Below are 24,008 nucleotides of genomic sequence, written 5' to 3' on the forward strand. Positions count from 1 at the left end.
TGATACCATTGATCCATCTGAGAATGCAGCTAACCATGGAAACCGTTACGATCACCCTGAGTCGATTACCAGCCCCGCTGGCATGTCCTCCATCCCTACCCACGCTCTCACCCCCCACGTGGATGGTGAGAATCCTGATCACGTGACAGCGTGCTCCCCTACTAAGAAGCCGGTCTGCTATACCATTGCCCCAACGCCTGAAGAATATGCCAGTAGATCCGCCAAAGGTCGTGGCAAGAAGCCTATGAGAAGCAACGAAGCTAGACTCAAAGACGAGATTCGGGGACTCTCTCCTGATTTCCAAGCTTTGATTATGAATGACCACAAAGACTACACTGATGAAGCTCGGAAATATCCTCTTTTCGCGATTACGGTCAATCCAACTTACACAGAGAAAGTTAACTCTGAAGTTTGCTTGTCATATTATGTTGAAGTGCAAACTAATATGATGAAGCGCCAGATTCGTTTTTCTACCAACCAATTGACGGAAGTTCAAGAAAAGCATGCGGAATATCATGCTAAAGACAAGTTCGTGCGAGAATTTTCGTCTGACAAAGCGACTGCAAAGATGTTACACCACCAAGAGCTTTACAAGCAATGTGAAATCAGGTATATCGAAATCGACGTCGACCCTATGGACGAAACGCCTGACGAAGAGACGCAGCAGTTGTTGGCCGAGAAGCTGAAGTTGGAAAAGGCAGGCGAATCCCATAAGTTCGAGTACGAGAGACAAAACAAGTCCCTCATTGAATACGACAACGCCAAATCCTGGCTCCAGGCTAACCCAATTAACGAAGGTGAAATCCAAGAAAAGCGTCAACAACTTAAGTCGCTTCTCGATGAATACAAGATTTTTGCGGGTTCGACGATCCAGTTTCGTCAAGCTGAATCTGGATATCTTGTCTTTGACCACGGCGAATTTGGGATTGGATACAAAGAGCTTCTTCCAATTGTTGGTGACACGTTCACCAAGGAAGAACTCGAGAACTACCGCGGATCCTATCCAGTGAACTACCAGTTAGACGTGAAACGTTATTTCGACAACATCCCCCTTTGTATGACACCGCCACCCCAGTCACTCGATGACCTCTATGAGGATGACAGTGACGACTTTGAACGGACAGCAGAGACATGGCTTGCTCTTGAAAGCTGTGCAATTATGAGGATCACATCTGTCGGTGACACCAGCCCTATACAAGGGAGAGCTATTTTCACCACAAACTGTGGTGAAATCAGAAAGAAGAAGCACATCGAAGCTCATTTCGAAGAATCAAAAGTGAACTACGAAATAATTCGTGAGGAACCCGTAGACATCCATCAATCGTGGTCTAAAACGGTCTCCCGTAAGACTCTCCTTAAGGTCTACATTAATTTCTCTTTCGAAGGGAAGGCCCCCAAGCTGTGGATCACCGACGGTGCAAGGACGACCAATCTCAAGATTATTCGACAAACCACTACGGTATGTCATTACTGCCGTCAACCGGGCCATCACATTAGGGATTGCCTCAAGTACTGTGACAATTGCAAGCAAAAGCACTACAGTCGCAATTCATGTAAGTTCGCGTCTTGCTACGCCTGTGGCATGAAACATTGTGGCGAGTGGTGCGAGAAAGCATCCAAGAAGACCAAGAAGGCCATCGAAGAGCGTGCGAAAGCTCGTCCCCACTACGCAAGGAAGCGTACCGCTGCCTCAGTACCAATCCAACAGACGAACCCCGAAGCCCCCTTAGTGGATACCCCTTCAGCCCAACCAATTTTTGGTTCTACCCAAGCCCAACCCATCTTGGGTGCTATCCAGGAATCTGCCGTGAATGATGCTAACGGCGTCCACAGAAAGAGAAAGACTCGCAACCAGAACGTCAAAGCCTGGAAAGCGAGACAAACTACCACTACCAAGCCAGTGCCTGATGCTGATGGATGGACAGTTGTCCCAGGGCGGGCGACGCCCCCCGTCGAGAAGCGCCAAGCTTCCCCCCCTAGAATGGAGAACCCATTCGGCGTTTTATCTGAAGATGAAGCGGACCCTACCGACGATGTCGCTGAGAAAGTTGAAGAACTTCAAAGACCAGACTGGACTATGCCAGTTGGCTCTGCGAGTTACGCATCTTTCTCCTCCACTGTGACTCAAACCTCCTCTGGTCCCCTGGCTCCATGGCGGCCTGTTTCGCAGACGCTGATTTTGCCAGGTCAGAAGCCGGTACTACATGATGAAGATGATGACTTATATCAACTTGCTTCGCAGTCTTCGAGTGTTCACGTTCCCCCAGGGGATCGTGCCATCCCTGTAGACTCTGAAGCCCGGTTGTGAATAGTCTAATCTATGCCTTGTCCGCTCTTCGGATTGAAACCGATTATTGGTAAGGATCTCGAAGGCGAATCATGATTTTATCAAACCTATATGACGCTCATTTGACCTTTTTGATTGCTTTGCTATCTGTGTTTGTACAAGGAGTACATCGACTGAACTGGTGCCCATGCTCATGACTATGATTTGTAATTGGCTAGCATGCTTCTGCGGAAGAGATCGGGGTTCGATGCCCCGTAGAAGTGGGCGCTGGAAGCTGGATCAAGTCGAACACCTTCCTTAATCCAATGGAATGGCCACCACTTCAAAGTGGATGGTACATATAAGCTATCTTGTTGAACTGGCAGATATCTATACTGGTTTTTTTCTGGAGTATAGAACTACTTGAGGAACTCAAGGGAGTGTGTATGAAAGTTTTCCACTTAGATATTGTTAATGCCCATGTTATGTTAAAAAAAAAAAATCAAGCGGTTCCTAGTGGCTTAATGGCAAAGCGTCTGACTACGAATCAGAAGATTGCAGGTTCGAGTCCTGTCTGGGAAGTCAAGAGGATTCAATTCCTCAAAATGCTCTTTTTTGCCTATCACCACCATTTCCATAATAAGTCTCATTGTCATATAGACTGACTGCTATGTTTTTGCTCATTTTTCCTCTGCTATTTTCATAAAATTCGTGGAGTCGATTAAAGTTTTTCCGAAATTTCTCAAATTCAACGTAGTAGCAACTGAGACGTGATACACGACCTAGGACAAAGTCGGGTAGACAAATCGCACCACTGAATAATCTTTAAATGTCGCAATTGATGTATCTGTCAATGATTGAGCACACGTCGAATGCTCCATCTTCAATCTTTCAATGTTCAGTAACATTGCCGCGAGGCTGATTTGTGCCTGCATCAAGCGAATCCGGCTTGACCCCTAACGCATGATCCTCACCAACCTGAGGAAACGGCGATGAAAAATCCCCTAAACTCTCGTGACCAGTTACCAATAGAATTGAAAAAACACTTTGAATAAACCCTGCTTCCCCTGCGCTTACTAAAAATATGACTTACTTCAGAATTAGTGTCGACTGGAGGCTATTAGTTGAGGCCACTTGGCCTATGACAGCAAGCGCACCCTCGATGGCGATTTCTATAGAATTATCTACAAGTACCCGATCAATTGGTCGTCTAAAAACCACCAATTCTATTCCCCACCTTCACCAAACAATCGTTCGTCGCTTGCTCTCGATTGCTATCGCATCCGTGCCGTCCGCACACCCTTTAGAGCTTCGACCCGCGCACGACGACGACCCGACACTGACGAACGACATGGTGAACGTATACGCCTACGACAAACCCCAAGAGATTGCTGCTGGCTTGGGCAAGTACATCTTGAAGCAGCAGAAGTACCTGATCCAGGAGAGCGAGCAATTCACCGTGGCGGTGCTGGGGGGCTCGTTGCCCAAGATGTTGAAGCGGGCGCTTGTCGACAACAAGGAGGTCGCCGACGACATTGAGTGGGCTCAATGGGTCATCTACTTTGTCGACGAGCGGCTCGTGCCCTTGGACCACGCCGACTCCAACTACCTGGAGCTCAACAAGGAGCTTTTGCGCCACCTCAAAAACCCGCCCAAGGTCGTCCCCATTGCGGCGCTGAAAGTCACTGGCAAGGACGGCCAAGTCGATGGCGCCGACCTTGAGAAGGATAAGGAGATCGCCAAGGACTACGCCGCGGTGTTGCCCGACGAGATCAACCTTGGTTTGCTCGGGGTGGGTCCCGATGGCCACACCTGCTCGCTCTTCCCCGACGCCGACACGTTGAAGGTGAAGGACGAGGACGTCGTTGCCATCCACGACTCGCCCAAGCCCCCTCCTCGCCGGGTCACCTTCACCTTGCCGAGATTGCGCAAGGTGGAGCTGCTTGCCTTTGTCGCTGAAGGTGAAGGTAAGAAGGAAGCGTTGGCCGAGATCTTCAACAACCCCCGCTCCGGGTTGCCTGCCCAAGTGGTCAACAACAACCACGAGGACGTGTCGTGGTTTGTCGACAACAAGGCGTTGCAAGACACCAACATCCACACCTCGAAATACTAAGGACGATGAGCTCTATATAATGACGTCAATTGCTGATGATATAGCCACAAAAATTACAATTTACAAGAAGTAGATGACTACGGTTCAGGCAAATCTAAAGGGGTTGTAGATTTAATTAGTAGCTCGTGGATATATCGTCATGCATTATGGATTAGGCCCCCTGCTGGAACTCGAACGCCTTGCTCTTGATGGCGTCGCGAATCACCTTGATCTTGGCCATGCAATCGGGGACGTCGCCGCGGGGGAAGTTTTCGTGGGCAAGCACCACAGCCAACGGGTGGGTCTGGGTGACCCGCTGGGGCGAGATGTGGGTGACGGCGAGGCCCGACTTGCTGATGCACATTTTGTGATGGTCCTTGAAGTTGAATTGGTAGTTGCCGTTGGTCATCTCGAACATGATGTACTCGGTGGTGCGGGTGTAGCGACGCAAGAACACCGTCTCGGTGCGCTCCTCGTTGTCGCTAACCTTGCTTAAGTTCAGGTTCATGTACTTGGCGAAGAACTCGACGATCTCGAGCTGGCGCTTCGCCTGGGCCGGCGGGTGCAGCAACGAGTTCTCCACCAGCGTCCACCCTTCGTGTTCGTGGTGGATCAACTCCAAGAACCGGTCCAGGTTGTGCAGCTTGAGGTAGGTGTTGCCGTCGTTGAACAACACGCCGATGTCGTCGTTGGTGAGCTGGTACAGGAAGCCGTACTTGTTGCTGTAGTCGACCCACTTCAGGATGAGGGTGGGGTTGTCGCACTGGGGCAACTCCCCTTCGAGCTCGGCGCGCGGGTTGACGCCGAGGCGGCGCATGTTTTGGTAAGTTTTGATGCAGTTACTGTCTAGCCGCTTGATGGTGGCGCTGAAGTCGGTGTTGAAGTTCACCTTGCGCGGGCGCCCGAGCAGGGCGGGGTCGACCTCCTGGTACTTGGCCCGGGTATCGTTGGGCAGCAACAGCGTCGGCAACAACGCCCGCGGCTGCTCCAGCTGTAAGTCGGTGCGCAAGATCTCCACCGGGTCCCGCAGGCGCGGGGTGTAAATGCCAGCATTATGTTTGGTGGTGGAGAAGTTCTGCGCCAGCTGCGCCCGCAGAATGTTGTCGAGGTGGGGCGGGGTGTCCACCAACGACATCTCGTGGGTCTTGTCCGGAAACAGTCCTTTAAACCAGTCGTAGGCCAAGATGTCGTTGATCAGGGGCCGCGCCAACGGGTTGAGCGAGAGCAAGTCGGTGATGAGCACCCGTGCCTCGTCGCTGATGGGCTTGTCGGGGGGGAACAGGTACTCGGTGCGCTTGATGCGCTCGTAGATGACGTTGACGTCTTTGGCCTGGAACGGCGGCTTGCCGATGAGAAGGGCGTACATCATGATGCCGATGGCCCAGATGTCGACCTCGAACGAGTGCCCCGTCGTCTTGCCCCCCAACACCTCGGGGGCGATGTAGTTCGGGGTGCCGCAGATGGTGTACTTGCGCAGGTCCGCCAGCGGCAACACCAGGGCGAGGCCAAAGTCGCCGATCTTCAAGTTCATGTGGGGGTCGAAAAAGATGTTGCCCAATTTGAGGTCACGGTGGATCACCCGCCTCAGGTGCAAGTACTTGATGGCGCCGACGATCTGGACCATGAAGAACCGGACCTCGGGCTCCAGCACCCGTTTCCGCGTCTTGAGGAGCTCCATCAACAGCTGGTTGGGGCAGATCTCGAGCAAAATGTACACGTTGACGTCGTCCTCGAAGCAGTCGACAAAGTTGACGATGTTGGGGTGTTTGAGCAGCTTATGGATCTTGATCTCCAGCAACAATTTCGTTTTGGTCTTTTCGTTCTTGATCAGCACCTTGGCGACGGTCTTGGCGGCGTAGATCTGGCCCAGGGCGTCCTTCATCTGGAAGCAGCGGGCAAAGCCGCCCTCGCCCAAGAAGTTGCCCCGGCGGTAGTCACGGCCGTTGCGGGTGCGCACGATCAGCGGCGGCGTCTTGCACAACGCCAGAAGCTTCTCCTTCTTCTTGCGGGGCTTGGAGGCGGTGGTGGGCTCGAGCTTCAGCGCCGCGGGCGCCGGCAGCTGCTTCATCGGGGTGTTGATGCCGCGGCCGTTGACGTCATGGTGGGTCAACGGCTGTAACGGTTGTGGACGTGAGGCCATCGAGGGGTGTGGTATGGGGTGGGTGGTGGTGCCAGAGGGGTGCTGGCTTCTGGGGAACGCTGGCTAGAAAAACGATGGCCGCACTGTTTGTTTTATATAAGTCAAATATTTAGGTTTTCGCCCAATGCGGTCGAGCGCGTGCAGAGCCCAGGTGCCGGATGAGGGATGAGCTATGGTGAGGCAGTAGTAGTCAGGGGAGGCAAGTCCACCAGGGAGAGGACACCGTGGCTGGTAGTGATAGGTGGGGTCAGTAATGAAGGCGAGATCAGCGCGGGCCAGTTATTTCATGGGTACAGCGCCATTGTTGCCCCTATTGAGTGGGGGTCGGTGGCAGTAGCGTCCGGTATACGGCTTCTCAGTGGATGCGTCTGTTTTTGGCAGTGCTATCAACACTCGAGCCAAAACACCATTGCGGTGCAATTGCGACGTAAACAGCCAAATCAGGTTAAGCAAGTGAAACTGAGGAGGCACCAGCCGACAATGAAGCAACTGTGACTGAGGGGATCGACGCAGACACTGATTTCGTCGAGTTCTAGTGGGCTACGAAGTCGTAGAGGACTTTGGCAGCTAATGGCTATAGACGTGGTAAATTGGCCTCCAAATGTAGCGATCGTTGATTAGTGAGCGAGGTAAGCTATAGGAGTAATCCATTAGTTTACTGCGCCGCGAAAGGTCTAAATTTGGCAGATATTTACGGTTGATGGCCAACATTACTGGGTCAAACCAATTGATCTATTTTGACTACCACAATTGGATAAACAACGATATCGTGGTATCAGTAAATATATTGATTTGGCGACGGCAAATTTCACCCATCTGATAACGCTTCGGTACCTTGTAAGTACTTGGCACAGGTCACCGCGGCAACGTCAAATATCGCCTTGGAACGACGTCCACTAATATCTGAAGCTGATGACTACCATGCTTCGACAGACTGAATATCGAATGCCGATTGAACTCATTTGAGGCCCAAGGATAATTGTCGACGTTTTCCATCGACAATTCTAGGTTTGGTTTGACGGAACCGACCACGGCCTTCAATGTTCGACGGAGTTGGAAGTTAAAGCTTAACCGAAGACAGGGCGGCTTGAGCCTTTCACGTACAGTGAGTAGCCTCTTACTCTGACTATTGTTGTTCAGCCCATTGTGTCTGTGGTCATCTGCAATTGATTTAACCAAGCGGGCTGGGCGGTGACTTCATATCACATGCTACCGGTTTCCCACGGAATGTCCAATGACGTCTACCCAGACCAAACATAACCTATGCTGGTGACTCAAATACCAAGAGTGAAGTCAACCACCAATGAAACGGCATTGTTATTGAAAAGCAAGGCCATTGTGTTGGAATTTCGCGAGTATTTAGGATTCCCTTGCCGTGTTCGCACATGTCATCGCACTCACCTGTTACAACCCTAACAAACTCGCACAGAGGCTAACAAGCGATTGCACGCACTTATAGCTCGCACCAATTACTAGCTTGGAAATGTGAAAATGTTACAAAAGTTTCATTCCGTCTCGGAGACCCAAATCTAACAACTCAATAACACCAAACTTCTAATCCAAAAGCTCGCTCCTTCGTAACCTCCATTGTCTCTCATTCTTTGGCCTGGCTGCGGATCGCGCGTGTCGGCTTAACCGTACGCGTCGCGCGTTAGTCTTTCCCAGCATACCTTGTTCCCCTTAGGTCCCCATGGACACGCCCAACCACGACGAGATTGTGTCCGACTCGCTGGACGACGACGTCAAGGACCTTCTCAAGAAGTTCGAGGCCGAGTACGAGGCTCTTCGCCGGCGAAAGAACCGCGACAAGGCCGCCAAAACCCCCGCTACCCCTGGGACGCTCCCGCCTCCACCCCACCCATTTGCCGCCAATGCCCCCCAATCGCCACCGCTGCTGTTTCTTAACAAACTTTATCAAGCAGCACGTACGGATCTGACCCCGTCAATCGATTACGGCGCTCGGGTGTTTGCCTGGGACACTACCAACACCGCCAAGATTGATGACGGGAACCCGCTGACGTGCCTGCTTTCGAAGACGAAGTTGCGACGGAGATTCTACGCGGAAAAGGACCTTGAACAGTTGATAACGGAGCCGCAAATCAAGCTTTTATCGGTGAATAAGCTCTTTGCCAAGTGCAATCCAGGAAACCGGTTTACTGAGCCTCAGTATACCAATTGGGCTCTCACGGGGATTATCACCTATAAATTGCCTGCTCCTCGATTTACTACGGCCAACGTGAAATATTTCAAAGCGAAAGTGGGCGATTACAATAACCAGGTGGAGGTGATGTTTTTCGGGGCTGCCTGCGATAAGTACTGGCGGCTCCACCCTGGCGACGCCGTTTGGGTTCTTAACCCCTCAGTAAATCGTTATACGCTTAACGGCAAGCTGGGATTTACTCTCCACGTCGACGAACTGCCCCAGGAACTGGTGCTTGTCGTTGGCGCTGCTGCCGACTTTGGCCGGTGTAAAGGGTTCAACCAGACGTCGCAGCAGCCGTGTACTGAAGCGGTGGACTTGCTGAAACTGGAGATGTGTGCTTACCATTTAGATCAACGCCTCCGCCACTCTCAGAGCCAGCGACTGGAGCTTAGGGGGTCGGTGATGCTCCGAGACCCTCAGTTTGCCGCCAGACGAGGCAATAATGACTATAACGAACGCACTACCGTATACCAGGGAGTAAGCCGTGATCGTGATAAGTACGATATGCCTAAGGACGTTGACCGGGAGATGGCACGACGACGCAAAGCCCGCGACGATAAGGCTAACCGCGAACTTGAGGAGCGGCTCCGTCATGCTAGCGTTGCCAACCCGGCTCGCCGTACTCTTTCATTGGTGAGAACACCGCCTAGACCTCTGCGAAGACTGCAACCGACGACCCCGCCGCTGCGAGGGCTGCCGACGAAAGGGTTTCTGGCGAATATGGTGAAGCAAATTGGGTACAACCCAGTGGTGGAGCGTCATCCGCACGATGAGGTATACACTAGTCCCAAGCGGAAGCGGACAATGGACATCCAGCAGCTCTACGAGCTCCTGCTGGCGAAGCTGACCGAGAAACAGTTGGACCTGCTGCCTCAGGATAAGAAATATAAACGGCAAAAGTGGCTGGCAAACGTGTCGCAGCTCCGTCGGTACCAGAGCCGGCTCCAGTCGTCGGCCGATAACCTCAACCGGGTGATTGCTGAGAGCGGTCCTACAAATAGCCAACGCGCTCACCTTATGAGTCTTACCGGCAGCGGCAGTCCTGGCGGCGATCTGAGTGACGACAGTGACGTATCGATTGAGTTCAATTCTGAAGATGCGAAGAAGGATTTTCAACAACGTATTGGCGCCCTCCGGAAACAAAAATGATCAAAAGTCGCTACTTGATGATTTGAAATCAGAAGACTAATATCACTCGTGTCGGAGTCATATTTATTGATTTAATTCTTGACGGCTGCAATGATTTGATTCAAGTCTATTGAATCTTGATTCAAAATAGGCCTAATTTAGAGCGCATTGGGGTGATAATACGTGAATAAGCGAAGTCAAACTTTACCAATGCCGTTAACAGTATTATACTTACGTGCTAGTGTATATATTAAGCTACTCCGACGCGATCCACACGTCGCCCAAGTACCGGTAGTAGTGGCGGGTTTCGACACCGGGGGTCACCAACACCCCGTCGGCGTGGGTGTCTTCTTCCTCACCATCTTGAGTGCGGCGCTTGCCGCCAATGCGATCATAGGCACAGTAGGTGTACTGCTTGCAGTACTCCTTGGCCCAGTGCCAGCCCACCCCTGGCTCTCCTTCGTCGTTCTTGCGCTCCATAGTATCGTACAGCGTTTCTGGGGGCACGATACACGCCTCGATATCTAAGGGCAGGTCGTAGAAGGCGCGGAACTCGTCCAACGTCTCCAACCACCGGAACTGGCGGTGCTGCTCGAAGTCCTTCTTCACGCCCTTGTCACCAATCTGCTCGGTTTTACCACACGTCTGGAACCCCAGATTGAACCAGGCAATGGTATTATCCTGGCCCAGCACGTGGGCAGGGTGAGGCAGACACACTTCTCTCGCTTTACGCCAGTTCTCAGGGTTGTCGCCATCAGTCTTGCCGTGTTTAAGCAGCCAGTGTTTCGGGGTTAACGGACCGATCAGGCCGGCAAAGTGGTCACTCCAGGCGTAGTCTTCATCCCCATTAACGGAGAACCCGGCCCAGAATAACTCTTTATCGCCATACAGACGGTCGCGAGAAAGGCCATAGAATTGAAGCATAATGCACATGAGAAGCAGCCCGAAGTGGCGCTTGCGGTCGACGGTGACCACCCCCAGCTCCTGGAGGTACTGGAGCTTGTTGAAGTAGCCGTTATCCAACGTGAAGTTGGTGATGATGGGGATGCCGAACATGACCTGGTCCACCACCAGCGGCAGCACTTTATCGAAGAAAAAGCCATCCAGCTTGGGGCGGCGCATCGTCATGAGGCGATCCTTCCAGAAGTAGGCCCCCTTCTCAACGTACTTGTCCATGCTGAAGAAGTATTGCGGCGGGTGTAAAAGTACAGTGTCGGCGTCGACGATGATGAACTCCTCAAACGAGTTGAAAAAGGTGGCGAAGAACTTGTTGCCGAAACCACCAAACTTGTTGCGGTATTCTTTGGAGATGGCGGGGAAGACGTTGACGAAGTGGATGGTTTGCGGGCGTAACCCCACCATCTCCCCTCGCTCATTAGTGTGGTCCATGTAACCCGGTTTGAAGTAGTCGGGGTTAACGTCGTGGAACAGTTTAGGCGGGACAATCATCTTTTCTCTGGCGGCATGGACAAGCCGCTGTTTCAGCTCTGGAGAAAGGTCGTCATAATACACAATCTGGAGCGGGTAGACGTTATCCAACGCTCTGAGGAGGCGAATAAACTTAACGGCATCATTGACGTGTTTATCGGCAATCAGCATCACGATCCCCTTACCCTGGAGTCTATTTTTAAACTGGTTAAGCCACAGCGGGTGGCCATCACTGCCGAGGGCCAGCGGCGCCGGTTTGGTGATTTTGCGGCCTTGAGACAGCAGCGGTTGGAATACGACGTCGTACTCCTTACCCTTGAGAACCTTACGGTAATCGGGGGGGACAAACTTTTGCATTCCCCGGTGGTCTTCAAATACTGGATAATCAAACGAGAGCCACGGGTACACTTTTTTCTCCACTTGCAGCACTTTATCGGGGATTTCTACGGTTGTCTGGCCTGGCTTGAAAATGGCCACGTCGTGGAGCACTCGCTTTTGCGTGTCCACCATCAGTTTATCCTGTTTCACCTGGTATTCATCGTCGTTGGTGACATAGCACTTGTTGAAGATGCGCACATGCAGGGCGACGTCATGGAACCTCTGTTCGTGGCGGTTGACTTTGGCCATGGCCTCTTCAAATACTGGCTTGATGAATTCCTGGTAGTCGGGGTCACTCGCCCAGATATCGTCGGCGCTGACCTCGAGGTGTTTGTCGTTAACGTATTTCTCCTTATTCTTCTTGTGGCCGGCGAAGTCCTCAAACGTGCGCTGGTCGCGCCACTCGCCGCTGAGGTCCTCGTGGGGGTCGACGAGCCAGTTGATATTACGCTGGAAAAGCCGGGTGAAGTAGATATCGCACCGCTGCGCCATCAGCAAGGTGCCAATAACGGAGTCAACGCCGTTGTCGGCAAAGATATCGTCGTAGATCGTCAGATAAGTGTGGCGGGCCTGCTTCAAATTGGGCCGCTCAAAGAGGCCAAACAACTTGGTGATGGCGGCACTATCGGCTAAGTCGCCACGGGCAAGGGCGAGCTTGTCGGCGCCGTCGTTGACCGGGTGCCACGCGTTCAGCGAGGGGAGGGGGCCTTCGACCGGCGGCTCGTATACCGAAAAGTCGTCGTCTTTGGCGTGGCCGAAGCGGCGGTACATCACGACCATGTCCACCACCACCACGAGGGCGAGGAGCGCCGCCAACAACCCTTTTCGCTTGTACCACATCGTAGGCGAGCGACGGTGTGGGTGGGGGTATATCTCACGAGGATAGAGGAAAACAGCCACGGCAAGGCGCTGTCACTAAGTAATACGACGAGGGAGTTTTGTGGTGTAAAAATAACTCGCCCGACCTGTGCATGTGGTAATCCCCCCCCCGTTGTGAACCACGTGCCTGCTGGGTAACTATAAGCCCCGGTGCATTTCATCTGACGTATGCCGGCATGCTCCCTTGCCTCCCACTCGGCGTTGTCGCAGTGGCTAAGACTAGGGGGGAGCCTTGGCAAATCCGCAGGGGCCAACGTGGGCCAACGTGGGCCAACGTGGGCGGTATGGACGATGTAATGAAGGCCATGGCTTAGCCAGCGCCCTCTTAACTACCTTGGTTTGCCAGTGTTATCTTCGTGGGCGTCGATGTCGTCACAATAAGCCTATCGGGGCTATGTTCACTTGCGGCATATCATTGTGCTCACTACGCTTACCACAGGGTCAATCATGTCCGTGTGCTGCGGCGCGGGTAAAATTTGGGAGGGCAGTAACCGAAAAAGCCTCGCTCGGGAGCGCAATTTTTCTGTTTCGGGACGGGAGGCACTGGACCAATGACCTAATCGATCGGGGGGGCAGGTCTAGGGTAGGGCATCTCCATACGCGCGACGCGGTAGGGGGGAGGGGGGTGGCACTGAAATCACCACTGACGACATAGGTGCCGCACTGTGGCTTTGACAGCTGCGCGCGCCCGCTGGCCGTTTGTTTGTAAGGGAAAAACGCTGGCTTCGCAGCACTGGTGAACGGCGCCCTATAGGGGAAGGGGGAGTGTGCTACAGACACCAGCGACCACCCAAACCTTTCCGGCTTCTAGACACTTGGCTCCCGCGGGAAAATGTCGTGTCGGTGTCGGGTGGGAGATTTGTCTGTGTATTGGGAAGGCAGGGAAATGCCCTTCACTGCACGGCTGGGTGCTTTGGCTTTTTTCTTGATTTTTGACCCTGCAAAGCTATATTTAGCGGGCAAAACAGATGGGCCGCATAGCTCTATGTTTTTGGAGAGCCATTAGGGTTAGTGTTTACATAAACGTCTCCAGCAGGCACCGATTGGGGAAATAAGCTTTTCGCATACGAAGAATTGGGGGACAAACGACATTAGCGAGATGAAATGGGGTCGCCAACTATACCCTTAGGGAATTACGGTAAAATTTGGGAGTGGAGTGTTTCATCTAGTATTTTGGTTATTGGTTTCAGTTGTGTGGATAGTGTAGATAGTTGACAGGTGACAATACCTTTGTTAAACAATGGCACTGACGTCAGACTGTGGTAATCTACTGATAAGAGGTGAGGGGCAGTTATGATAACTAAAGCCAGGCTCGGACTTTGGCGGAACGGGGGTAAATCCTGCGGGCAGTCTCGGCGACTCGGGTGGAAATTTGAATCGGACGATCGTGTCAAGGCGCGCCCGCGCCCGAGTCAAAACCACCGACCACATTTAGAACGTATCACGTGCCGATTCACGTGCATCCCCCACACGTGACGCAGGCTAAGGTGAAATAAGTGCGGGGCTGGCTGGGGAGAGACCCCACCGCCTCATGCCGTCACCCACAGTTTGGTGGTCATACACAGGTCTTAATATGTCTTATCCATTAACGCCACATATCCAAAAATGCTAATAAAAAATCAATCGTGTCCAAAATAAATAGGGCCATCTGCTAAGCTCCCAGTGCACCCGGCACTGAGAACGACCAGACGCTGTCTCATTGGCAAAAAGCCACACCGGGTCTAAGCGGTGATTTTATTGGTGTACTTCAAGTAGACGTAGCCCACGATGTCAAAGAGGAACATCGCCATGAGCGGAAGGATGATCATCAACATCCCCGTCATCAGGCACACCAGCACCACCATTTCGAATCTCAGGATGACGCGGAACAAGTCGAAGGAGAGCATCGCGGCGTCGACGGTTATCGAGGGGAGGAAATTTCCTCAGGGACTGCTATCGTCTTTATACCCCTAACGCCCCGATAATAAAATAAGGTTTTTCTCGCCACGTGATGACGAAACCCGCCTTGCTCATTAGAGAGGTTAATCTTGTGTTATTTTACCTGGTTGCGCAGCCCCGAACCCTAAAAAGTTTCTGTGCGCGGCGCCCCTCCGAGGGTATTTGAGGGCATCGCCTCGGCCCCAAGAAATTTTTCTCTTCACTAGCACTTCTAGCAATAGAGTGGCTAGCAAACGTAAGATGATGGCAAACTAATTATCTACATTATCCGACACCATGGATGTGGACACCATATCACGCTGATTACGTTTGCTGGCCATTTTGGTGGCGGAGCGGGGCGGGCAACTTCGGATCTCCATCGACCTTCGCGTTAGGGGCGATGGCGGCGTCTCCCGTAACCCCATCATGCGAATATTTCTTCCGTTATGCCGAAAGGCCACCCTGCCCCTCCTCCACCTCTATAGTCCTCGGTAGACAATGGCACACGGGCATTGTCTCCTGATGCCCGTGGGGGCTGTGGTCTCGTATCACCCCTCTGCAAACAATAGCCATTGAACCCCTCCTTCCCCCCGGGGCATCGACTATCTCCTTGTTGTCCTTGTTTATCTCTTTGATACCCATTGCTTTTAGCCTGTTTCTGGAACGAGCTTCCGCCACCATTGTACCAGGGCTACCCGCACACCATAGGGACCCTGAACTCCGGGCCCGACAGCAATCGCCCAGTTGCTGGGGTATGTTCGGGGCGTGAATACGAGCCCCCTTCTGGCGAGTCTCTTTTCTTCTCACCGAGGAGGCGAAAAAAGACCTCAACCCCTAAAAGACAACAATAGGACAAGGCTGGTGGTGGTCAGGAAAAGCCACAGTCACTGATACCGGGGTGTCGTAGAAAGATTAGCCTGTGGTTTGCTTTGTTGCTGTGATAACCCGATAAGCGATGGTCGATCGGGCTACTGTCCCGACACTAGCTGGGGTGCTGGCGATGTGCCTGCACAGACGTGCCCATGGGGTAAGATAGACTCCAATCGTGCACAGTGACGACGGTCGGAATGGGGTTAGCTCTGGAAGGAAAAATTCATTTAAGGTTACGTCGAGGGGGTGCCGATAGGCTTTCTTTTTTTCCGCGTCATGCTTGCAATGTGGTTATCCGTGCTTAGGTTGATAGGGGCAACGGGGGTTGGCCCTGGTAAACGAGAGGGGGACGCGGGAAGTATAGTTAATAGGGGGAGGGCCGAGAGGGAGACTGGTATCAGAGACAATAATAGACCGCTGGCACTACCGACGAAACAATAGCAGAGATAGCCGCTGGCCTCGGGGGGCGGATTAAGGTTGGCAGGGTTGAGGTCACAATCAGAGCTAATTCTTAAATTACCCCGTGGTGATTAGGCTAGATAAACACCGGAGGATATCGGGGGCACCGTTTGGGTTGACAACCACAGTTTGGGGGCTTCGGGGGCCACTATCAGTAAGGTACGGACGGGTGTGGTACGCGAGGGGGGGGGTGTGCGTGGTTACCATGGAGACCACGTTGGTCACTGTGCTTTTCGCCACAGTTTTGCTTTCGTCCCCGAAAGTCGCAGTCGTGTCGCACACAAAAACCTCTACCGAGCGCGGGATTTCGGAGTCGCCCTGCAGAGTATCGGAGTCGCTTTTGGGTCGATGTTAATGCAGTCGTGCCTCAACAGATCTCCCCCACACGCCGACCGTGTGAGGGAAATACCGGCATAGTAATTGCGTGTTTTACCCGCTCTGGAATTAGGGACAGCGGCACCAGCACCGCAGCTGGCTTAGCCGTCTCGTGACTGGTCGTGCGCTTACCGGGAGGGGCTTGTGCTGGTCTCACCCAATAAACACACATACAACCGCGGCATAAACACCACCCCCAGCCAACGCCAAACGCCACCAGATTCCGCGGGATCTCAGCCTCAAAATATCAACAAAATCACTAGTAGACCACAACCAGCTTTGGAACCAAACAATACCGGTTGGTTTGCCTCTTGGAGAACCCATCGTTTGTCGTGGTTTGATTCTATTGGATGCGGGAGAAAAAGAAAATGGCTCACAACTGGGCAATCTCTCCCTCCCCGCCGATACGAGAAAAAGCACGCTACCCCAGGGGGGTGTCTGTTGGGTATTGCTGTGATTACCCGACCTTTTCGTTTTAGTACAAGCGCATGACCAGTTTATGAGTAGTTCTTAGCAGCGAGTATGAAGGGGTGGATGGTGGCGTGGTTTATATAGTCGGATGATCGACGCCGGTTTCATATGGTGCGGCAGAACCCACGAAGACACATGACTATATGACGTATATTGCTTTCCCCGCGCGTGCGGCTCACGCCCATAAATAAATAGTCCCCCCAGCTCCTCGTGACAAAACTTTTTCCCACTTGATCGTGGTTTACGGTTACTAATTACGAAACATGAATGTCCCGTGGTACGAACGGTTTTTGGTGAATGACCTGGAGGAGAAGCGCTTACAGCGTCAGCAGAAACGTGAACAACAGCGACGGGAGGAAGAGGAACGAATCAGGTTACAGTTTGACCCGCTGGGCGACCAGGTGCTGACTCCCAGCACGTTGGCGGAACTGGTTGGGGTAAAGCGGCTGGAACGCTCACAGGTGTTGGCCTACGGAAGATAGATATGACTGCATAGATTAACGAACTAATGACGATTTGATATTAAACTTTTGTAGCCAGGTTGCTGACAAAGAAAACCGAGTTTGATGAACCTAGTATCTTAAAAAGGACGATAATTAAAACTCAAATCATGTAGAGCTCATACTCAGATACGACAGCTTTCCGATCGCGAGTAATATGATGAAAGGCGAAGATGAGAGAGGTTTGATTTAGTCTAAACTGAATGAAATCAAATACAAGCCTTCTCATAAAAAAATAATGACTCGAATGCGTCAAAGTTCAGCCGTATGGATTTGCTATACCAGCTCGATCATTTGCAAGAGCATATCGAGGTACACTACAGTCCCCATACGTTTCGATTGTCTCATCAATGAAAACAAGGCAAATAAATTAATTTTGGAGACAAGCCAACATTTACATGCACATATTGATATGCCGTTTCAAGTCTAATTCCTCGAAGTAGTCTGGAAACTCAACTTTTAGCTTAAATCTTGAAGAAGGTGTCACCGTGAATTTGGAGTGAGACACGAATTTGAGCGATCATATCGAGGCAGGGAAAACCATAGGAAGAACAGATAATTCTTATTAAAGTTGGAATTGTGCCAGCTTCCTGTTATTAGCAATTTATGGGCAATATATTGTCATATTGTAGTTAATGTAACACGTTGTTGTCGCGCTACCAGCCTCGCGATCACCTGCCGGGGCGCGCTCAGGGTTCTCGCCTAGACGCCGGCGGCGCCGAATTACTGCAGGCGAAGGCAAGGGGATGGCGCTGCCCCACGCAAAGGGGTTCTAGATCTTTGTGGCCGAGGCTGTCAACCTCGTCCAGGCACCGAACCGCCCGTGTCGGGAGGCGATGTGCTCACGTAATCGGAGGTCCGCACCGCTGTAACGGGTGGAAATGGCGTTATAAAGCCAGCGCCGACGCCGCGTTCCACCAGTGAATGCGCTGGCGCCCACCCCAGTCAATGGCGCTGAAACAGTGCCACTCTATTTCCCTTATAGGCGAGTAGAAAAACTGGGTGTGCTAGCTACCACTTAGGATCTATCGTGCCAAGCCGATGACAACGGCGCCGGCGGTGCCGATGGCATGGAGTAGCGCCGTGGCTGTTTGCCGCCATCTGTCCCATCCCCCCACCGCCGGCAGTCGCCGCTGGCGCTGGTCCCTCAACGAGCGCCGGGCGCCAGCATCGCATCCGTCGCATTTCGTCGCACTCGTCGAGAAAAAATATGCCTAATCGAGCCAGGGGTGGCGCCCATTGGGTGCGCCCCTCCCCACCCACCTGGCCTGCCCCTGGCGCCCACACTGGCGCTGAATACGCCATGTAGCTATTTATAGTCGGCGAGCCAAAAATAATTTGGTTTTGCCACGGTGGCACCACAAACTTGGAGGATGTATGCCACAAGCAACTTCCCCCTGGTGCCGCCAGCGCCGCAAACGTTGCTGGTTTCGCCCTAGTTGGGGATTTGTGTCAGTGGTGGGTGTGTCATATAGGTCTTAATACCAGGGTTCCTGGTACGAGAGCGCTTACCGAGAGTCGCAAAAAAAAAGCAGGCAGAGGCACAAGCAGGCGCCCGCAGGCGCAACTCTCACGGAAAAAAACACTGTCGCCCTCATTATTCTTTTGCCCTGCCTAAACCGCGGTGCTCAGTTGTTTTTCCAAATACACACACCTCTGGTGCCCTACCCTTCTCCGTCGAGCTCTTTGCCAGCGAGCCTCCCTCAAGCTTTACTCGCCGTTGCACCGTGCCTCCCTTGCCTGTGCCCGTGGTGGTTTTTGTATCCCCGTTGCCTTACGCCGCCACGACCCTTTGAGCGCCCTCGCGGTACGTGTTAAACCCGCCCTGAGCGCCACGGCCTTCTACGAACTTAAATCACACCCGCAACACCTGCCGCTGCCTCGCCGATGTACCCTTACTACCCTGCCGAAGACCCGTTGGTGTTGGTGCCCGGGTGGGTGGCGAGACCGCCCCGGGCGCCGGGAGCCCGCCACGAGCGCCGCCAGCGCCCGCCGCCGGCGCCGGCGCCCCACCACCACAGCTACAATAACAGCTACAACGGCAGCTACAACTATGGGGGCTACAGCAACCCCCAGCTACCGACGCTTCTGAGGGCCCTGGTGGCTTCTACTACTGACAACATCCCCCAGCCGAGCCGCACCGTCCACATCCGCAACATCAGCCCCCTGGTGACGTTGCTGGAGGTGTTGGACACCATCGAGGCCGGGCCCATCGAGTACACCAAGATGTACACGCGCAACACCGACGCCGGGATCGTCCAGACGTGCGTGGTGCTGTTTGTCAACCTGGAGGTGTGCCAGCAGTTCCACCGCCGCTACACCAAGCTGATCAGCAACATGCAGCGGCTTAAATTGCGGCTAGACCACCTGGACCTGCTCCAGATCGTCGTCAACGACCCCAGCGCCGATACACCGGGGCAGGACTTGATCAAGCTTAAAACGCTCAACTACATTCTCGATCACGGCGCTACGCGTGCAGTAACCCTCGCGTTTACTCTTGACGATATCCCCGCCGACCTCGTGTTCTCCCACGAGCAAGAGGCCCAGCAGCTGCGCGCCGAGTGCGCCCACTCGTTCATCCACCACCAGTGCACTAAGCTCGGCGATGTCGAGCGGTTTGACGTCAGTCTCGATGCTTCCGGAGCCAGCGGCAGTGCCACCGTCCACTTCACCCTGATTGACCTGGCGATCAAGACGTTAGAGTTCTACACTAAACGTGTCGCCAACGACCTCCAGCGGTCGCAATCGGGGATCCCACGCAAGCTGAAGTTTCGCTACGACATCAAGTTTACCCTGGTCCAGTTTGCCAAAGACCGCTGCGACCACCGCTCGACCCCTCCAGGCTCTCCTGAGCCCGTGGCTGCTGCTACTATCACCGTGGAAGCAGCCGAGGCTGAAGCTGACGCTGATGCCAACGGCGTCGATGACACTAGCGCCAGCGGCGACGACAGCCGGCTGCCGATGCTTACCGTGAACGGCGACTACCCTACTGTGGTACTGCCGCTGCTGCTGGCCGGCCGTTTATCGCCGCCCATCGGTAACCTGCCTACTCGCTCAGCGCTGCTGCTGGTCCTCGGGATGGGGGCGCTGCTGAGCGTGACACTGGCACCGCGTCCCTACCCTTACCACCGCCACTCGCGGGAACTGCTGCCGGTACCTCCCATTGCGCTCTACCCACACACTCCCCAGCTGCCCTATGATCCACAGCTAGCAATCTTACCGCCTGCGCCTTACGCTCCCAGCGCCGACGTGCTCAACAAAGGTAACCGTCTGATCTACTTGGGCAACCTCCACCCACACACCACCATTGAAGAAATCGCCAACAATGTGAGAGCTGGCGGCATCGTCGAGCTGATACGATACCACCCGGAGAAGAAGGTGTGTTTCATCACGTTTGTCGACGAGAACATCGCCTACCAGTTCTACCTCACCCACCAGTTGCACCACCAGTTGATCATCAAAGGGGTCGATGTGACCGTGGGTTGGGCTAAAGTGCATTCTGGTCCCTTACTACCTGAAGTGGCGACAGCGGTGGAAGCAGGAGCCCTGCGCAATGTCTACATTGGCATCAGACGCCAGGCGACGCTGCCGGCGCCGAAATTGCCGCTGGAAGAAGTGCTCCGCCACGACTTCTCGTGCTTCGGCGACGTCGAGCAAATCAACTTCTTTAACAACCGCGACTGTGGCTTCGTCAACTTCCTCAACCTCGCTGATGCGGTGAGAGTGGTGCTGATATTCGAGTTGCCGAAGCAGGAATGTCTCGACCACTTGGCTAAAGTGTTTAAGCACGAGGCTCAACAAGTGTACGACCGCTACCACCGGCTCAAGATCAGTTTCGGCAAAGACCGGTGCGGCAACCCGCCCAAATTCCTGTTTAAGAAGAAGGTGGGCGGTGCCCCGGGGCTGACATATCAGTTGTACCAGGACCAGCTCCATAACCAGGTGGAACAGCGCAAGCGCCAAGAACAGGCGAAGCGCCAGGAGGCGATGCGGGCGATGATGGTGTTGCTGGAAAAGCGTCAGAAGCAGGCGAAGCGTAAGCAGCGCAATCCCAAGGCTACCAACGCTGAAACTAGCAACAACGGCACCGCCGCCGCTGATGCTACTGCTACCGAATCAGTCCCTGAATTACCGGTTCAAAGGTCGCCTAAGTCGCCGTTGGCGCCGCTGGAAACCAGTACCAGCGCTGACGATATTATCGAAGACGAGTGCACTGAAGACGACCTGGTGGTCAAAGCTGGCGAAGCTGACATTAACGACGCCACTGCTTTAGCTCCTTCGGTGCTGGTGACGGCCCTGCCCACTCTCAGCCCATTGAAGGCCGGCGAGGCCGATATGGTGCTGGAGCTGGATGACGACGACGTGCTGATCATCATCGACCTGGACGAAAACCCGCAGGTAGCGACTAAGCCGCCGCGCCAACGGCGCCAGGCACCCTGTGCTCAGGGGCGCAAAAAGACTGGTAACCGGCCACAACAACAGCGCCCTCAACACCAACACCACGACTCGCGGCGCCAGTTGCTGCGCAACTCGCTGCTGGCGCTGTTGCTGTACTACCAGGCTCCGCCGTTCGTCCCGCAACAACTGCCAGGCTACTACTACCCGCAGGCGGGGGCACCGCGGGCGCTGCGGTCGCCGCTGTATAATGGTTACTACCACCAAGCGCCGCTGCCTCCCTACCCGCAAATGAGCCCTCAAGGTCAACACTACTACACGCTAGCGCTGCCTCTGGTGTACATGCTGTCGGCTCCCGTGCCTCACCACGGAGGCAACAACCGCCACTATAAGCAGCAGCAGCAGATGATGGCTCACTATCTTGCTAAACAGGCCGCGGCGCTGCCTCACCCAGGCCACCTGCCCTACGGGTACCCAGTGCCTGGCGAAGTTGGTGGTGGCGACTACTTTGGCGACTACGAGTACGGCTACAAGTACGGAGGACATCAAGGTGCGCCGCCCGCGTCCTACCCGGCGCCTTACTACTACGGTGGAGGCAACCGCCGCGAAACTGCTCGCTACAGAAGATAATCTAGAGTGGCACATATCCCGGTAGATTTGTACCCATATACACAAACCACAAATACAAGACATATACAAACCAAGCGTAGATCAGTGTGGTTTGAGGAAATCAACCGTTGTAGTGATGGAACATTTACTTGAAGAGACTGGCTGCTACTGTAATTTCAATGATCGTAGTTTATTCTCACAATTGCCGTTAAGCGAGCGATTTTATCTCATCAAAGAATATGGTGTCTAGATCTTTGGCTTCCCCAGCGGGAATGATATTTGAAAGAACCGATCATCAACGCTTTATCAAATAATATAACAGATAAATCGTGTTTCTGGGGTCAATAAAGGTACAGAAACACACCATCAATATTTGGTAAGTTATGAGTTAAGAAGTAGTGGTTAGTGGCCCTATAATTGACTGCTAAACCTTATTGACTGCTGCTAATGACTCCATGTGTAATCAGCTTATAGGTAAGAAAAACAGCTTGATGTTTTAAGTCTTAAGTTGTCAATGATTGCGCAAATACAAATGTTTCAATATCGGTGAGTTGGTGTCTATTCGAAGGTCTATCATTATCATTATCATTACAAAAGCCTACACCTCGATCTTCGGGGCGATGGTGCTCTCCAATCTCGGGGTCTCGCCGACGTTGTGGCGCCGCTTGCGGATGACGTTTTCGATGAACGCCTCCCCGGCCTTGTACAGCGACCGCACAAGGGGTCCACTGGCAACGTACAAAAAGCCCATCTCCAATGCCTTATCTCTCCAGTAGTCAAACTTTTCAGGGGTGACGTACTCCACCACCTTCATGTGGCGCTTAGTGGGGCGCATGTACTGACCAAACGTCACCACATCGCAGTTAATCTCGCGCAAGTCCTTCAATGTTTGCAACACTTGTTCGTCCGATTCGCCAAAACCAAGCATCAACGACGTCTTGGTAACAAGCAGCGGCTTCGTTTGTTTGGCGCGCTCCAATACGGCCAACGATTGGCGGTAGGTGGCTCTGCGGTCACGAATGTGAGGAGTTAAAGCCTCGACGGTTTCCAAGTTGTGGGCGTAGACGTCGAGTCCCAGCAGCGCCAACACTTCCACCATGTCCAAGTCGCCTCTGAAGTCACCACTGAGCACTTCGACGAGGATTTGCGGCGCTTTCTGCTTGATCTTCTCCACGGTTTCCTTCAAGTGGTGGGCACCACCGTCGACCAAGTCGTCTCTGTCGACAGTGGTAAGCACCACGTACCCCAAGCCCCACCGGCTGATGGCTTCGGCGGTGTTTTCCGGTTCCATCGGGTCGGGTTTCCCCGGGGCCCGACTCGTCTTCACCGAGCAGAAACGACACCCTCTGGTACAAGTGTCGCCCAACAACATGATGGTCGCGGTGGCCTCGCTCTTCTTACCACCCCAGCACTCGCCAATGTTGGGGCACTTGGCCTCTTCACACACGGTGGCCAACTTTAATTCGCGGACATCGTTCTTCACCTGGTGGTACAGTTTCCCCTTGGGGATGGGCACTTTGAGCCATTTGGGAAGTCTAGCGTTGGGATCAGCTCTCGCCTGTTCCAACGGATCAACCACCATATCCTTAGCCTTACCCATAACGAAGTCTTCGAAGGAAGGGCCCTTGTTGAGGGCATCGGTAAACTTGGTGGGGCGGCGCTTTTTCGGAGTCGCCGGCGCCAGCGACGCGTTCAGCAGGGTGGCGAGGGTTCTCAACGTCACTCTCAGCGCGGTAAGGGAGCTCTTTATCATCTTGGCCTGTCACTGGGGGAGTTCGCGGAGGGGGCAGACGGCGCGGTATATATTCGTTCGGACGAATCCGTGCGGAAGTGTTGGTGCGCTCCGGGAGGCGGGCGGGCCCGAGTCAGGCCCCGGGGACTGGCCTGAGTCACCGCGA

General features: G+C 53.5%; 7 protein-coding genes across 7 annotated transcripts; 4 read left to right on the forward strand and 3 right to left on the reverse strand. All coding sequences in view use genetic code 12, as the record gives it.

Annotated features, from left to right (window-relative positions):
- On the forward strand, nt 1-2,308 carry DIURU_001126 (uncharacterized protein; the record flags this gene model as incomplete). The annotated part of the gene is made up of 1 exon (XM_034153636.1): nt 1-2,308. A coding segment is annotated over one exon (2,308 nt), but the record flags the coding sequence as incomplete, so codon positions are not given.
- Nucleotides 2,309-3,617: 1,309 nt separating this feature from the next.
- Nucleotides 3,618-4,379, forward strand: SOL3 (6-phosphogluconolactonase; the record flags this gene model as incomplete). The annotated part of the gene is made up of 1 exon (XM_034153637.1): nt 3,618-4,379. The coding sequence occupies one exon, from the start codon at nt 3,618-3,620 to the stop codon at nt 4,377-4,379; it is 762 nt and encodes a 253-aa protein (XP_034014005.1).
- A 151-nt stretch (nt 4,380-4,530) lies between these two features.
- CDC5 (polo kinase) lies at nt 4,531-6,498 on the reverse strand (the record flags this gene model as incomplete). The annotated part of the gene is made up of 1 exon (XM_034153638.1): nt 4,531-6,498. One exon carries the CDS (start codon nt 6,496-6,498, stop codon nt 4,531-4,533), a length of 1,968 nt encoding a protein of 655 aa, XP_034014006.1.
- Nucleotides 6,499-8,188: 1,690 nt separating this feature from the next.
- On the forward strand, nt 8,189-9,850 carry DIURU_001129 (uncharacterized protein; the record flags this gene model as incomplete). The annotated part of the gene is made up of 1 exon (XM_034153639.1): nt 8,189-9,850. One exon carries the CDS (start codon nt 8,189-8,191, stop codon nt 9,848-9,850), a length of 1,662 nt encoding a protein of 553 aa, XP_034014007.1.
- A 234-nt stretch (nt 9,851-10,084) lies between these two features.
- Nucleotides 10,085-12,475, reverse strand: DIURU_001130 (alpha-mannosyltransferase; the record flags this gene model as incomplete). The annotated part of the gene is made up of 1 exon (XM_034153641.1): nt 10,085-12,475. The coding sequence occupies one exon, from the start codon at nt 12,473-12,475 to the stop codon at nt 10,085-10,087; it is 2,391 nt and encodes a 796-aa protein (XP_034014008.1).
- Nucleotides 12,476-18,993: 6,518 nt separating this feature from the next.
- Nucleotides 18,994-22,131, forward strand: DIURU_001131 (uncharacterized protein; the record flags this gene model as incomplete). The annotated part of the gene is made up of 1 exon (XM_034153642.1): nt 18,994-22,131. One exon carries the CDS (start codon nt 18,994-18,996, stop codon nt 22,129-22,131), a length of 3,138 nt encoding a protein of 1,045 aa, XP_034014009.1.
- Nucleotides 22,132-22,708: 577 nt separating this feature from the next.
- LAB5 (putative lipoate synthase) lies at nt 22,709-23,863 on the reverse strand (the record flags this gene model as incomplete). The annotated part of the gene is made up of 1 exon (XM_034153643.1): nt 22,709-23,863. One exon carries the CDS (start codon nt 23,861-23,863, stop codon nt 22,709-22,711), a length of 1,155 nt encoding a protein of 384 aa, XP_034014010.1.
- Between the last annotated feature and the right edge of the window lie 145 nt (nt 23,864-24,008).

This window comes from Diutina rugosa, assembly GCF_008704595.1.
Source record: "Diutina rugosa strain CBS 613 chromosome Unknown scaffold24_size174625, whole genome shotgun sequence".
NCBI classification, from domain to species: domain Eukaryota; kingdom Fungi; phylum Ascomycota; class Pichiomycetes; order Serinales; family Debaryomycetaceae; genus Diutina; species Diutina rugosa.